The sequence below is a fragment of the Ambystoma mexicanum genome, chromosome 1p, assembly GCF_040938575.1.
Source record: "Ambystoma mexicanum isolate Mex_15411 chromosome 1p, UKY_AmexF1_1, whole genome shotgun sequence".
Lineage (NCBI taxonomy): Eukaryota > Metazoa > Chordata > Amphibia > Caudata > Ambystomatidae > Ambystoma > Ambystoma mexicanum.
In genome coordinates this window covers 1,047,898,691-1,047,914,099 of record NC_090921.1, presented here as the reverse complement: position 1 = coordinate 1,047,914,099, position 15,409 = coordinate 1,047,898,691, and the positions used below count along the sequence as shown (strand labels likewise).

The following is a 15,409-nucleotide window of genomic DNA, read 5'->3' as shown; positions in this document are numbered from 1 at the left end:
GTGGTTTCCTTCTGGGTGTCTTTACCTGTGCACATACTGGACAACATTCCACGTATAGTTTGACTTGTTTAGCCAATCCTGGCCACCAAAACTGTCGGGCGACAAGTTCTTGTGTTGCACGTATGCCTCGATGGCCCCCGATCTTTGAATCGTGGAATGCTTGTAAGATGGCAACCCGAAGAGAGTTGGTGGGTGCATACAATCTCCCACTGAAGAAGAGCAACCCCTCGTTCTCACTAACTTGGGGTAATTTCAATAGTTCCGGTCTATCAGGATCTGCCAATGTTTCCTGTAAGAACGTATCCAGGCAATGAGACACAGAAAACAAGAAATGTTCTGGGGCTAGTAATAGCTGATTCTGGCCGTCTTGCTTGATGTCTTCCAAGGAGCGAGATAACGCGTCAGCCTTCAGGTTCCGAGCATTAGGTATGTATGTGATTGTAAAATCGTAATGGGAAAAGAAAAACGCCCAACGGGCCTGGCGGGAAGTACGACATTGAAGAGACCGTAGGTACTGCAGATTCCTATGGTCGGTACGGACCTCAACAGGAAATCGACCTCCCAAAAGGTGATGACGCCATTCCTCAAAGGCTAATTTGATGGCTAAAAGTTCCTTCTCGATCACGGCATAGTTCCGTTCACTCGACGTCAATTTCCGGGAAAAATAAGCCACTGGGAATTCCACATCTGACTGCGGGTCCTTTTGTAGCAGAACTGATCCAACGGCGAAATTAGACGCATCTGCTTCCACAATGAATGGTCGACTCTCATCGGGATGATGTAGGATGGGAGAGGTGCTGAAGACGTCCTTAAGATGTTCGAACGCATTACTAGCTTCCACGTTCCACACAAACAACGTCTTACTGCTGGTTAAACTGGTTAGAGGTGCTGTGAGACTGGAAAAACCAGGTATAAAGCGCCTATAGAAATTGGCGAATCCCAGGAATCGCTGAAGGGCCTTCACATTATTAGGACGTTGCCATTCTTGAATTGCCCGTGACTTGGTAGGGTCCATCTGTATGCCAGAACGGCAAATCACGTACCCAAGAAACTCAATCTTGTCTTGATTGAAGAGACATTTCTCAGTTTTGGCGTATAAGAGGTTCTGACGTAAACGGTTGAGAACTTCTTTGACATGTATGATATGTTCCTTCTCATCTTTCGAAAAGATCAGTATATCATCTAGATATACCCATACTGATATTCCGTATAGATCCGAAAATATATCATCCATCAAACGCTGGAAAACGGCTGGGGCATTGCATAGTCCGAAAGGCATTACACGATATTCATAGTGCCCCAAGGGTGTCTTGAAAGCCGTTTTCCACTCGTCTCCAGCCTTAATTCGCACCAGGTGGTACGCCCCTCTTAAATCCAACTTAGAGAACACACAGGCGGAGTGCAAGGATTCCAGGATATCACGTATTAGAGGCAATGGATATCTGTCTTTCCGGGTAAGATCGTTTAACAGCCGATAATCCACACAGGGACGTAACGTACCCTCCTTCTTCTTGACGAAAAACAGCGGAAATCCCGCAGGAGACTTGGAAGGGGTGATATACTGTTTCTGAAGACAGTCGTTTAGATATTCTTGCAAGGCTGTTCTTTCTTGTGGGGATAAGGAGTACACTCGTCCATGTGGAATCACAGAATCCGGCAATAGATCTATGGCACAATCAAAACTTCTATGAGGAGGTAATGGAATGTCCCCTGGTTCCGAAAACACTGAAGAGTAATCAATATATTCAAGAGGTATGGTAGACGTTTGGCATACATAAGATGTTCCGTTCACCTCTGTCTGTGTGGCGATAGTGGATATCCCAACAGATATTCCTGAAGAGGAACATTCCAGCAAACAACGATCCGAATTAAACGTCAATGTCCGGTTTACCCAATTTATTTTAGGGTTGTGGTACAACAACCAGGGTAAACCCAACACAATCGGGTAAGATGGTGACTTAATCACATCCAATGATATGTGTTCCAGATGTTCGTTGATCCACAACTGCAGGACTCCGGTGTGATGCTGAATGGGACCAAAAGACAAAGGTGTCCCATCAATGACCTCTATCGGTGTAGCTTGCTTCTTTTTAAGTAGAGGGATCTGGTTCTTCTTGACGAACTCAATATCGATATAATTGCCAGATGCTCCACAATCTAGAAGACCCATGATTACAGTTGACTTATCCTGCCACAGTACTTTAATTCGGAGGACCAAAAGGGCTGCTGGTGACATGGGCAGTAAGAAACCATCGGTATCCGGAAGGACTGGTTTGAACGATGGGCCTGTCATTGCCTTCCTTACATCTGACAGGCCAATTAGTTTTCCGACTTCCTGAGTGGACGTAAAGGACAAGTACCCAAATAATGCCCGGAGGCACCACAATATAGGCATAAGTTCAAGTCCCTTCTGCGTTTCCTCTCTTTCGCAGACAAAGGTCCTCTGAGTGCCCCTAATTGCATGGGTTCCGGACCCGGTTCCGGTGTATTGGAAGCACCAGCAGGTGATGTAAAAGACCTGAAGTACGACCTCTCCACCCGACGTCTTTCTCCCTTTCGCTCAGCCAAACGGTAATCAATTCGAAGGACCTGTTCCTGGAGTACCTGTAAAGTATCCGGTTCTGGTATATGAAGAAGCTCGTCCTTGTACTCCTCTCTCAGACCTCGCCGAAAGAGCGTCTTTTGTGTTACTTCCGGCCATTGAGAATCCGCCGCCAATTGACGGAACCGACCGATGTACGAGATCAAATCACTTGAACCTTGCCTTAAATCCATTAATTGATTTTGTGCGGAGGCGGCCAAGTTGGGTGACTGGAATACTTCCAGAAACGCTTTCTCAAAGGCGGCAAAATCACCCAGTATTGGACTGTTTGCAGAAACCAAAGGAGCTGCCCATGCAAGCGCATTTCCGGTTAGATTCCCTAGAATATACCCGATCTTTGCCTTCTCATCGGTGAAATGGGAAGTCCGGAACAAAAAATGAATCCTGCAGTGGTTACAGAATTCGGCCACTCTTCTAGGATCCCCGTCGAACTTCATGGGTGTCGTCTGTGCCATGGCAGAATCAGCCTGAGTTGTGGTGCTAGTCCTATGCACCATCATCTGACGTAGAGTCTCGTTTTCTAGACGAAGTGCTGTCATTTCAGCCCTTAAAGACCTGATTTCGTCTCTCAAATCAGAGGTTCCCTCCATCTCTGGGTCCGAACCGGAGGTTAGGCGTCTCAATCTGTCAAGATGTGCGTCCCTAGGACGCTGCGTACCTGTGTTTCCTGTAGGCTTGCGTGCCGGGGTCGCCAGGACGTTGTTTGTAGAAAAGAAGATGACAGAGTAACGCCAAGAACCGGCCCAGGTCCCGTCCTGATTACAGGATTGAAAATGGGTCCGATTCCTAGCGCCACGGATGGACACTTCCCTGGATTTACGTGGCGCCAGAACAGTGCGAGCACTGGACAGGGAAGGCCGGTAGATGTAGACAGCGGGCTTGAGTGCGTAGTTGGGATACTGCAGGAATCCTCTGAAGATGGTGAGTGAAGGCAGCCGAGACTGAGGTAGGGCAGCAAAGGCGGACAGCGGAATAGGCCGAAAAGGCACTGGAGGCACTGGCACCCAAGCACTGGGCCGAGGAGAATTCAGGCAAGGGGAGGATATGGGCAGGAAGGGAAAGGGAAGGTACCGGAGGCACAGACCAGGACCGGACAAAACCCCGGGAAGCCAGACCCTAGACCTAAGGAACCAACCACCAGGACAAGGGAAGGCAGGAACCAGAAGGAAAGCAAGAAAGGACAAAGAATCAGTAGCGAGCGGGAGGTCAGGACCAAACCGCGTTGAGACGCGGCGAGTACTGATCCGGAAGCGCCTTTATGGTGGCTCGGCATGGAAGCGAGGCTGACCCGCAATCCGAGCCGGCGCATGCGCGGAATCAGGCATTCACGGAAACGAGGCTTGAACCACAAGCCCGTTCCTGTTGCTTCCGCGTATGCCTGAATACACCCCGACTCGCCCGGGGTCGGGCACAAACCCCAAATGAGTGATGCGCACGGAAAGGGCGCCCACGGCCAAGGCGAAACCGCGGGTACAGCCGCCAAGCATCTCCCCGCCCACGAGGACACGGACGTTCCCGATCCCGGGTGAGTGTCCTAACACTTTCTCACTCTAATGCATCCTACATAGCTCTAAAAGAGCCAACCTTTTCTGTGACTTCTTTCCCTTATATGTACGCAAATACGTTGTCATATGTCGCAATTCTGTTTTTGACAACAAACCCTCCTAAGGTCACAGCATGAGTGTCTTCTTAGTCGTGCCTCAGACCCATTCCGAATGATATTTCCTTATCTTAGCTGTGTATCTTGGCAATGTCCCTCATAAGTGTAGAAGAGGAGTGTGTCACATGATGACAAGTCGATCTCGACTGTTCGTACTTACCCGATTTTGTATTCTTCTCTTTATGTTCTCAAATATACCAAACTGAGAAAGGAACTTTCTTTGGTGTATATGGTACATCAGGTCCTCTGAGGCAAGAGACTTTGCACAAAAGAGAATTGGGCACGGAAGGCCCTGATGTTGGTGAAAGGAAATGTGACCTTGTGCCATGGAAGCCCAGGAGTGTGCTGTGCTGGAGTGACCCGCCTTGTCCTGTGCTAAAAACACAGGCAAGGGAAGTCAACGGCCTAAGCATCCTGAGTTATCATTTTGTGAACACTTCTTTCTTTTTGTGAACGTTATACCACACTATTTTGTAGCATAGCGGTAAGGATTGGCTATAGTTTTGTGTTGTTAGTATAGGCCCTTTTTATTTGACTAGACTCCACTGGGACTGTATGTATTATTATTATTATTTGATGGTCGTAGCTTGCACCGATCTTGGATTTAGGTTTTTCACACCCCTAGATAAAGGTCAATAAACACCCTTGAACTGTGATCACTTGTGTCTGTCTTACTTTGATACCATGTCTTCCTTACACTCATCGGTCTGCCTCCCTTTGTGCTTTACAGCCATTCCTTAAAAATAGCATCCTTGATCCCAAGGTAACATTGGGCCTCATTACAACCGACCCGGTATGGAAACAACGGTAGGGGTAAACCCGCCGCCACCATTGTTTCCATGCCGGGTGATCACAACTCCTGCAGACGGAGGCGTCAAACCCGCCAGGTCTGACCTGGCGGGTTTAACACCGCCCGCCTGCAGGCGGACGAGGAAACACCGGCACCATCACGAGATGGTGCCGGTGTTTCCATGATCCCCATTCCCATTGAGTCCTATAGGGCTCAATGGGAATGGGGATTAACACCATTCCGCCTCTGGAATTCCCCGGTCACCGGGGTTGTGATTCCCCGGTAATTCCGGGAATCACAGCGGCAGAATGGTAATACGAGTCCGGCGGTAACCAGGTGGTTTTACCGCCTCAGTTACCGCCAGACTCGTAATTAGGCCCACTGACTCCCTGCGTTACTGCGTATTTACACTTGTTGGTCAGCAAGTTACTTTGTCTTCTTTTCCATTCATGATTACTTTATAGTTTCGTACATGTTTCCCTTATTGCTTCAGTTACGTCGTCACTTAAGTTTTTTCATATCGTTTCAGCATGGCTTTCTATATCTTCTTCATGACATCATTCTGCCCTCTTCAGATTTCACTCAGCGCTCCATGATGTCCTATTGTGTGTGCTGACATCCTTCAATACGGCATCCTTCCACACTTTCAGTGCAAGGATACATTTGATACGACTGTCTGAATGCATATTGTCTCTCATACACTTGATGAGGGTTAGGCATAACACATGGAGTCTCACACAGGGTCTTTCTCCTGCTGCTCCAGTATGTTTCAGTGAGGTGGCGGGAGTTAGGGAAAATGAATCCACCTGTTCCTCTATACACCTGTAATAGAAACCTCTTGGTATGGAGATTGTTCTCACTTTGGTTTATTACCACTCGCAATAGTTAATTGTACGTTTATACATTTATAGTGCACTACATTTCAGTTCTACAGAACTGGGCAGAGGAACAGATGCCTCGATCAGAAGATCCTGTGAAATAAATTGTCAGAAATGCGCAAAGGCCTCTATTCCACCATACATTGACTAAGTGCCTCTTATTTCATTTGCAGACTCCCAGGAAATACAAACCACAGATGATGGTTTGAGCAGAAATTTGGTATTACAAGTCGACCGCCTTGAGAAATCCCCACGACAAGAGTTCATGCCCCTCCTCACAAGGCGATTGCAGACTCCACCCACTCACGTCCAGGATGTCAATTCCGAAGTGCTGGCGAGTGGTGTTTGCTGTCTACCGGGTGAGCAAGATCAATGGTGCAATTTCTGAGTATACACACAGGATTCTGAGGATAAAGGATAGTTGTATTTGTGGTGTTTATTACAGTTCTAGTAAATAATTCTGAGACAGATACTACGTTTTTGAATAACATTTTTTATTTTGATTATAGAACTAGGTTTACACATTTGAATTAATGGTGAAATCAGTCAACAAAATGGTGTTCTTGTAATATGTCCTGTTACCTTATTCCACACCCAACAGGATTATTATGATGTCACTACACCATTTTGTGCGAACTACAAGATATGGATTTTTTCTAAATGTAGCAGTTCTGTTGTCTCATTGATGCAGCTGTGCAAAGTTCCAGGATCCGTTGTCTGCTGGAATTGGGAGTGGCACCACACATTTGTTCATTTCCAAACTTATTCTTGTGCCCCCATAGAATCTGGGTGAAAGACTCAGACCTGTGCATCTGTATGATTGCCTGTTACAACCTGAATCTGATGCTTCACCTAATTTGGTTGCCAGCCCTACAGGTAAGGGGTGTATCAGTCACTTTTACTCCCTAGTATTAGGCAAACACTCCCAATAAAAAATTGGGAGTAAAAATATTCACAACCAAATAAAAAAAAATACTCCCAACCTTGTGCCCCTGCTTTCACCCAGACAGCTCCACGGATATGTTTGAACCAATAGTGCATTTACAACCAGAGGAGGAAACTACTATTATTTTTGCTTAATTTGGAAGAAGTAAACATGTATTTTAATATGCATGAATAGCTAGCTGCAAAGAAATAATGATGACAAAAATATTTCCAGGTAAAACATTTTTACTCGCTTATAAAAATACTCCTAAAATCATTTTACTTCCAACTTAAAAAAATTGGGAGTAAATTACTTCCACTTAAAAATTGGAGCACTGGCGGTAGCAAATGTGTGTTCCTGCACAGTGACTCTGGAGTACATCCACTCATGATAGCTGTTATTACCACTTTGATTTCTGTTGACTGCACCTATTTTTTTATGGTTTAGGAAAAGAATTCAAGCCACTTTGTTTAAAGATTCCATGCATGGGGCGGTATCCCAATGCTGATCTCTGGTTCAGCTTTTTCCTATAGGGTTTCTGCGCTGTGCAGGTAATCAATCCTTAGGGTTCGGATGTCGAGAACGACACATTATGCCTATTTATGTTTTTTTTCCTTGTATCTCACATTAAGAATTAATTTCTTTTTGGTAAACCGCGAATGGAAATCCAGCAAATTAATTTTAGTAACAAGAACTCCTCAATGTATTTATGTCCATGCTTCCTGCATGCCACATTTATTTGTCAGCCATATAACCTTGGCATATTTTCAGACCGTGACATTGGCCAAGTTCCAGCTTCTTTCCAAAACTTGTTTTGTAGTACAAATCAACAGTAAATAAATACGTTCTGTTAAATGAAAACTTTAATTTCGAAGGGATTGTGTCCTCCGACGTATTCCTTATCTTTGATAGATCATCTCCAGCTTGCTGGGCTCGGAAAAAATTTTCAGTAGAGGGCGCTGCGCATTGACATCCCTCGAGCTGATGTCCCTCAACAGTCATCACGCGTATAATTAGACTCGCGCAGCGTCCGTTGCTCAGTTCCGTTTTTCCGCGCTTCGTGGTGCCTTGGAATATGGTTGCTCAGTTCTTTGGTCAAATATACTTCATTATTCCTCGAATACTGACTCGTACTCGATGGCTTCCTCATCCGAACCGACGACTCCATGGTCCGGCTTCAAAAAATGTCGAGACTGTGGAAAGAAAATGTCATTGACGGATCCTCAAAGGATCTGTTTGTGGTGCCTGGGAGTCGAGCACCATTGTTCGGAGTGTGAGGACTGCATGTCCATGATGGCGAAAGCCTTGAAGGAGCGTAAGGGGAAGCTCGAGAGAGGTAAGGCAGTTAAAACTTCTTTGAAAGTTTCCTCGGCGGAGTCGAGACATTCGTCTCCTCGCCATCACAAAAGACATTCTCGTTCTAGGTCTCGAAGCAGTTCCCATCACTCTTCGAGATCTAAGCATTCAAAAAAGAGACGTCGAAGATCCCCTTCCTCGTCTTCTTTTTCTGTTTCCCCGAAAAGGGTCTTCTGCCCCACAAAACATAGCTCTCAGGCTGAGTGGGAGGAATTCAGGAAAAAGATGCAAAGCGTCTTCGAGAAAGCAGCCTCGACCCCCTCGAAGACTGCTGAGGGTGATACCCTGGGTGAAAGACCCGAAAAATCAAAACGCTGCGAGTCGCAGCACCCGGCGAAAGAAGCTACTCGAGAGTGTCACAAACCCTCGAGTAAAGGCAAGGACATGTCTTCGGCGGCGTCGTCGAAAATCCCTTCGACGCATAGATCTGCGTCTTCGACGCCATTATCGAAGGGTTCTTCGATGCACAGGTCAGTCGATTCGACTTTGTCTTCGATGCCGACATAGACGCCGAGAAAGAACAAACCCACGGCTAGCCCACAGCCAGTGGCCATACCCAGAGCCTTGATCACGAGAATGTCGTCGACAACCTCGAGTAGAATTCCGATACTCTTGAGTTCCTCGAGGCCTCTACCAACTTTCTCGACGCCTTTCTCGATGGCTTCGAAGCCTTTAACGTCCGCGTCGACGATTTCCCAGCCAATTATGACGAATTTGGCCCCTTCTGCTCTGGAAATGGGATTTATACCATTTCCAAGAACTGATCATTCCAGAGCCTTAGCATCTATTTATGAAGAAGGGGAGAATTCGGATCAGGAGAGAGTTTTGAGTTGCAGGGATCTGCAACTCCTGTACCAGAGGAATTTACCTCTGAGGAAGGTAGGTTAAAAGACCTCCAAGAATCCTTACATGAAGCAAGTGGGTTGGACACTTCCCCAGAAGTGGAATTTGCCAAACCAGACCCAGGGGAACATGCTGAAACCCCTTATAGAACCCTGATGGCAAGGATAATAGAGTTTATGGGGTTGTCCACACCCTCACCTGCTTTTCAGCAAGACGACCTCACAGACATTTTGGTTAAAGGTCCACAGGAGGATCCTGTGGTGCCATTTCATGCGGCATTACAAAGGAAAATATTGCCAAACTGGGAAACACCTGAGGTTATCCCGGCGGTTAACAAGAAATTATCAGCTAAATATAGGGTGTCTACTGCTGACCCTGAATATTTATCCAAACACCCAACTCCGGAGAGTCTGGTTGTTCAGGCAGCAACTTCATCAGGTAGTAAATCGGCTTACCCTACTCTTCCACAGGACAGAGATGACAGTAGATATGACTCTATGGCCAAAAAAGTATTTTCTGCATGTAGCATGGCGTTGAAATCCATCAATGCTACTTGTACGCTCGTAAGGTTCAGCCACACACTTTGGGAGTGTGCTTCATCAGCAGCTGACTGCCTCCTGGAGGGAGAAGAAAGGGAAGCGTTTCTAAACATCATTAAGGATGGTAAAGACGCAATGTGCGAATCCCTTCAGACTGGCATCGATTCTGCTGACAGTATCAGCAGGGCCATGGTGGCAAGTGCAACAACCCGGAGATTCGCTTGGTTGCGAAAGTCTGGTTTTGCTCCAGATGTGCAAAGCAGACTCTTGAATATGCCCTTTCACGGCTCTTCTTTGTTTGGTAAGAAGGCGGATGACAGTTAAGAAAAGCTACAAACATCAAAGGCAGCAGCAAAATCCCTGGGAGCTGCAATCCGTCAGACACCATATCGCCCCTCAGGAACCTCTTGGAGAGGTAAGTCCTTTCGCTTCTATTCTGCAGTCTGAAGAGGCAGAGGACAGCCGGTTCAAAGGGGTCAGAAAAGATTCACCCGAGGTGGACGGGTTAAAAACACAAAAGCCGCAGCAGCAGCAGGTGCCTCTTTACCCTCAGCATCTGCATCAGCCGCCTCCAAACCGCTCTGAGGGCTCTCCTCACAAGACACCAGTAGGGGGCAGGTTAACTCAACATCTGACGGAATGGCAGGCTATTACGTCAGATGCTTGGGCATTGGAGACAGCTGCCCAAGGTTACTACCTGCCTTTTCTACGCATCCCTCAGAGTCATCCACCGGGGAACAGCTCTCTGAAAGTTCCAGATCCGCTCCTTTTCAGGAAATTGTAGACCTGCTAGAGAAAGGTGCCATAGAACCGGTACCTGTAGCGGAGAGGAACAAGGGCTGGTACTCCCCCCTACTTTCTCATACCGAAGAATTGCGGAGGATTGAGACCTATCTTGGACTTACGAGAATTGAACAAGTTCCTCAGGAAGGACAAGTTCAAGATGGTAACTCTCTCTCAGATCCTTCAGGCCCTTCAGCTCCAGGACTGGCTGGTATCTCTGGACCTCCAGGATGCTTATTTCCATGTGCCAATCCATCTCAAACTCAGGAAATACCTGAGGTTCGCAATTGGCGGCTCTCATTATCAATTTCGAGTTCTGCCATTTGGGCTGCCCTCCGCCCCGAGGGTCTTCACCAAGCTAATGTCGGTAGTGGCTGCAAGTCTAAGGAGGGAAGGGATTCACGTCTACCCCTACCTGGACGATTGGCTGATCAGAGCTGTATCTCCAGAACAAGCTCAGATTCAGCTAGATTATGTCTGCCACTTCCTTCACAAACTGGGCTTCTCCCTCAATTTAAAGAAGTCACAGATGATACTATCACAGAGACTCCAGTTCATTGGAGCGGTCCTCAACACTTCCCTGGGAAAAGCCTCGCCACCAGAGGTGAGTGCTCAAGATATTCTGCAGATGGTCACCAAGTTTCAAAATGCCCAACGTCTCCCAGCCTTCGACCTTTTGAGGTTGCTAGGCCTCATGGCATCCTGCATCTTCCTTGTGCCAGAGGCTCGCCTGAGAATGAGATCTCTTCAGTGGGCACTGAGAACAAGGTGGTCGCAATTCTCAGGGAGAATGACAGACCTCGTTCAGGTTCCGGACAAGGTGGCTCGAGACCTTCAGTGGTGGGCCTGCCAGAAAAACATCTTGAAGGGAGAACTGTTTTGGCAACCATGGCCGGAGATAACAGTAGTCACAGATGCCTCACGCGCGGGGTGGGGAGCCTATACCAACGACTTGACCATCAGCGGTCGTTGGTCTCCATCGGAGTCCAGACTACATATCAACCTGTTAGAGCTGAGAGCAATCAAGACTAGCACTGAAGGTTTTTCTGCCATCTGTACAGGGGTAAAATGTCCTGATAATGACGGACAACACAGTGGCCATGCACTACCTCAACAAAAGAGGAGGCGTAGGATCAATGCGACTGTGCAGAGAGGCAATGCAGCTCTGGTTTTGTGCAATTCAAGAAGGAATCTCTCTATCGGCAGTTCACCTAGCCAGAGAGAAGAACTTGACGGCGGACGCTCTGAGCAGGCAGGGCACAGTCTCCCACGAGTGGGAACTAGCTCAGGAAGGCCTTCAGGAGATCTTCGCCCCTTTGGGGAACCCCTCAAGTGGATCTGTTTGCCACCAGTACCAACAGGAAGTGCAATCTGTTTTGTTCAAGGGAAATTCCCTCGAGAGGAGCTCTAGGAGATGCGTTCGTAGTGGACTGGGAGTTTCCACTCCTGTACGCGTTTCCACCAGTCCCTGTCATTCCTCAAATGATCAGGAGTTTGAGAAGATTCCGGAGGACCATGATCCTAATTGCCCCAGACTGGGCCAGGAGACAGTCTGGACATGTCTATCTGCCCTCCAATTCGCCTTCCACTCAAGGAGAATCTTCTCTCACAGAAGGGAGGTCAGGTTCTTCATCCAGACATCAGAGCCCTCAACCTTCACGCCTGGCTTCTGAAAGGTTGAGATACAAGGATTGGGACCTCCCTGATGACGTCATGGAGGTGTTGCTTTCAGCCAGAAGGCCAGCAACAAAGTCTTTATACCGCTGCCGTTGGAACAAATTTTGCAGCTGGTGTAGAGAAGAGAATATCGACCCCTTTTCATGTGGTACACCAACGGTGTTATCCTTTCTACTCTACTTGGCAAATTCAGGCCTTCAAGTTGGCACTATCAAGGGCTATCTCGCAGCGCTATCGATCTTCAAGGGCAGTGCAGAGGAGCCATCGTATTTCAAATTACCCTTAGTAATACAATTTCTAAAGGGATTAACTAATGTCTACCCTCCAAGACCGTTCCAGGTTCCTTTATGGAACCTAATTTAGTCTTAAATTTCCTGATGGGTACTCCTTCGAACCACTCCACTCTTGATCGCTAAGATTTCTCACCCTTAAAACTGTCTTGTTAGTGGCATTAACATCTGCTAGAAGGGTGAGCGAATTACAAGCTCTATCTTGTAAACCCCCTTGTACAATTTTTCATAAAGACAAAGTTGTCCTACAGGTGATGCCTAATTTCCTCCCAAAGGTGGTTTCTGAATTCCACATTACTCAGAAAATTACCTTGCCTTCATTCTATCCTCCTCTCCATCCGGGGAAAGAGGAAGAAAGGCTACATAGGCTGGACCCAAGGCGGGCTTTAAGCTTTTACATCAGCAGACTTGCTAGGATTAGGCAAGCAGACCAACTGTTCGTAGGTTACTCAGGGCACAAATTGGGACTACCGATAACAAAACAGACCATTTCCAGATGGATTATTTTGGCCATTCTGGAATGTTACAAACTAGCAGGGAAAGAGCCTCCTCAAAATCTTAGGGCTCATTCAACCAGGGGTATCGCAGCCTCTTCGGCCCTCCAAAAAGGGATTACGGTTCGAGACATATGTGCGGCTGCCACATGGTCGTTCGCACATACATTCACAAGATTTTACAACCTGGATTCCTCCTCTAGTCAAGAGACCAGGTTTGGCAAAGCCGTATTACATTTGGTTCATTCCTAAAGGGAAACATGGCGTTTTTAGTCCCACCTCCAATTACACACCACTGCTATGGGAGTCTATCAAAGATAAGGAATACGTCGGAGGACACAATGGGCCTCATTACAACCTGCCAGTCCGGGACCGTGCAAAATCCGTGATGGCGGTAAAAACGTTTCCGTGTCCGCAAGGGTGCGGAAAAACCGCCCGATTACACGCTGTCGGTCGCGCGCACCACACGGACTCGGAAACGTTGTTACCGCCGTCACGGAATACCCCACGGAAATGGAAATAACGAAGCCACAAGTGGCGCAAAACCCGTTTCCGCCTCCGCCGCCACGGACACGGAACCGGAAATACCATGATCGCCAAAACAGGAAACAGAGAGGCGGCCATCATATAAAAGCACAATCCATTGCCATCCAGAGCCAGCACAAGCACAATCCTGACTCTGAGAAGCCAAAAGGGACCACAAGCATGTCTGCCAGGATTCCTGCTCAGAGGCAGCGCAAACAGCGCTTCAGCGAGGCGGAGCTAACCGTCTTGGTGGAGCACATTGTGGACAATGCTGAGATGCTGTTCAGCGCCGACCAACGGCGTGCCACACAGCAGCGGAGGAAGGAGGTGTGGGCCGAAGCTGCACGCAAGTGCACCGCTGTGGGCGTGGCAGTGAGGAGCGTGAAGGACTGCCACAAGCGGTGGGACGACCTGAGGCTGAGGGTACGCAACCTCATTTCCACGCACCACCAACGCAGCAGTGGGACAGGCGGAGGACCCCCTTCCCCACTGAGACTGCAAGCATGGGAGGAGCGTTGCAGCAGCGTCCTCCACCTAGAGGGAATCCATGGGATTGGGCAGGCTGAGGCAGGAGTGAGCCCACCTGCAGATGCCGGTAAGTGCCCAAACATGAATGCCACATGTAAATATGCAGTTGTGAGTACTGGGCCAAAGGACCCATTAACAATCCCCCCCCCCCCCAGGCAGTGCATGTGTGGGCCAAAGGACCCATTAACAACCCCCCCCCCCAGGCAGTGCATGTGTGGGCCAAAGGACCCATTAACAACCCCCCCCCCCCCAGGCAGTGCATGTGTGGGCCAAAGGACCCATTATGATCCGTATGGCAACCAATATCACTGAATGCAGACACCAGCAATCAGATGCATGTGACTAACACTATTCAATGTACAATCTTAATGACGCATGTGATGCACCCATCTGCCACCACAACAACACTAATTGCATGCCCTTTGTGTCCCCACAGCCGTTTCAAGTGACAGTGATACTGCACAACAGGCCAGCCAATCAGCATCGGCAAGTACACTAGCCACCGCCACCACACAGGAGGATGCTGCCGGCAGTTCTGCACCTCTGGCCACATTACCAGCCACTACAGATGTGCAGCACACCACCACCAACATCCCCACCATCTCCACACTGGCTGAGTCCAGACAGGTGCCACAGGAACCTATCATGGCCACCCAACACAACACCGAAGGCAGCAGCACTGCAGAGGGGGCGGCCTGCAGTGATAACAGTGCCCCGCAAGAGCACTCGGAAACGGGGCCACAGGGGGAGATGCCCACATTGGAAGACCTGGGCTCCTTCCATGAGCTGGGGTTCAGCCCCACTTCACTGGGGAGTCCCATGAGGTCGCCCACCCCATCCATGGCCGAACTGAATGCCCGCATGCAGCGGATGGAGGACCAGCAGGCTACCCTCACCCAGCTGGTGGAGAGGCAGCTAGAGGAATCCAGGCTGCAGAGGGAGAGCTACAGCGCCTCAGTGCGTCGCCTGTCGAGGTCCATAGGACGCTTTGCGACCACCATAGTGACCCTTGCACGCCATGTGCGGGAGGGCAATGACCACACCTCCAGGCTTGTGGAGGCCATGTTGGTTGGCCAACAGGCAAATCTGGCACGGATGCCCTCAATCCCTGATTCTGGCCAATCAAACACTACCACCCCATCCAGCTCCACTACTGCCAGTCCAAGGAGGCGCTCGAGTAGGCTAACGGGTCCCTTGGGCAAGGTTGCACAGAAGCGCACACGGAAGTGATGGCATGTGTGTGGGGCAGTGCAGGACACATGTGGACTACAAGGGTGTGAGAGGGGTGGTCACGTTTGGGTGGTGGGGTAGGTAGTTTTGGGGGTTTGGACAATGGGCTCTGGGTGGGGGTGGGCACGTTTGGGTGGTGGGTGGCCCCGGGTGTACAGCTTCCCTAACCAATGCACCTTCTTCCCTGCTGTGATTACATCAATACATCACCATTTCAAATCAAGATATACATGTGTGGACATTGATCATTTATTTTGCAGTGCAACTATTAATTCACTGTCGTCACCAT

At 48.6% G+C, this 15,409-nt stretch overlaps 1 protein-coding gene across 3 annotated transcripts in view; it reads left to right on the top strand.

The window, feature by feature from the left end:
* LOC138447912 (pleckstrin homology domain-containing family G member 4B-like) overlaps positions 1-15,409 on the top strand; it is a 1,180,303-nt gene that overhangs the window by 507,028 nt on the left and 657,866 nt on the right. For all 3 annotated transcript variants that reach the window (XM_069604450.1, XM_069604440.1, XM_069604433.1), the window contains exon 4: positions 6,104-6,289. In XM_069604450.1, coding sequence (XP_069460551.1) covers positions 6,104-6,289 — 186 coding nt within the window. The remainder of the gene's footprint in view (positions 1-6,103; positions 6,290-15,409) is intronic.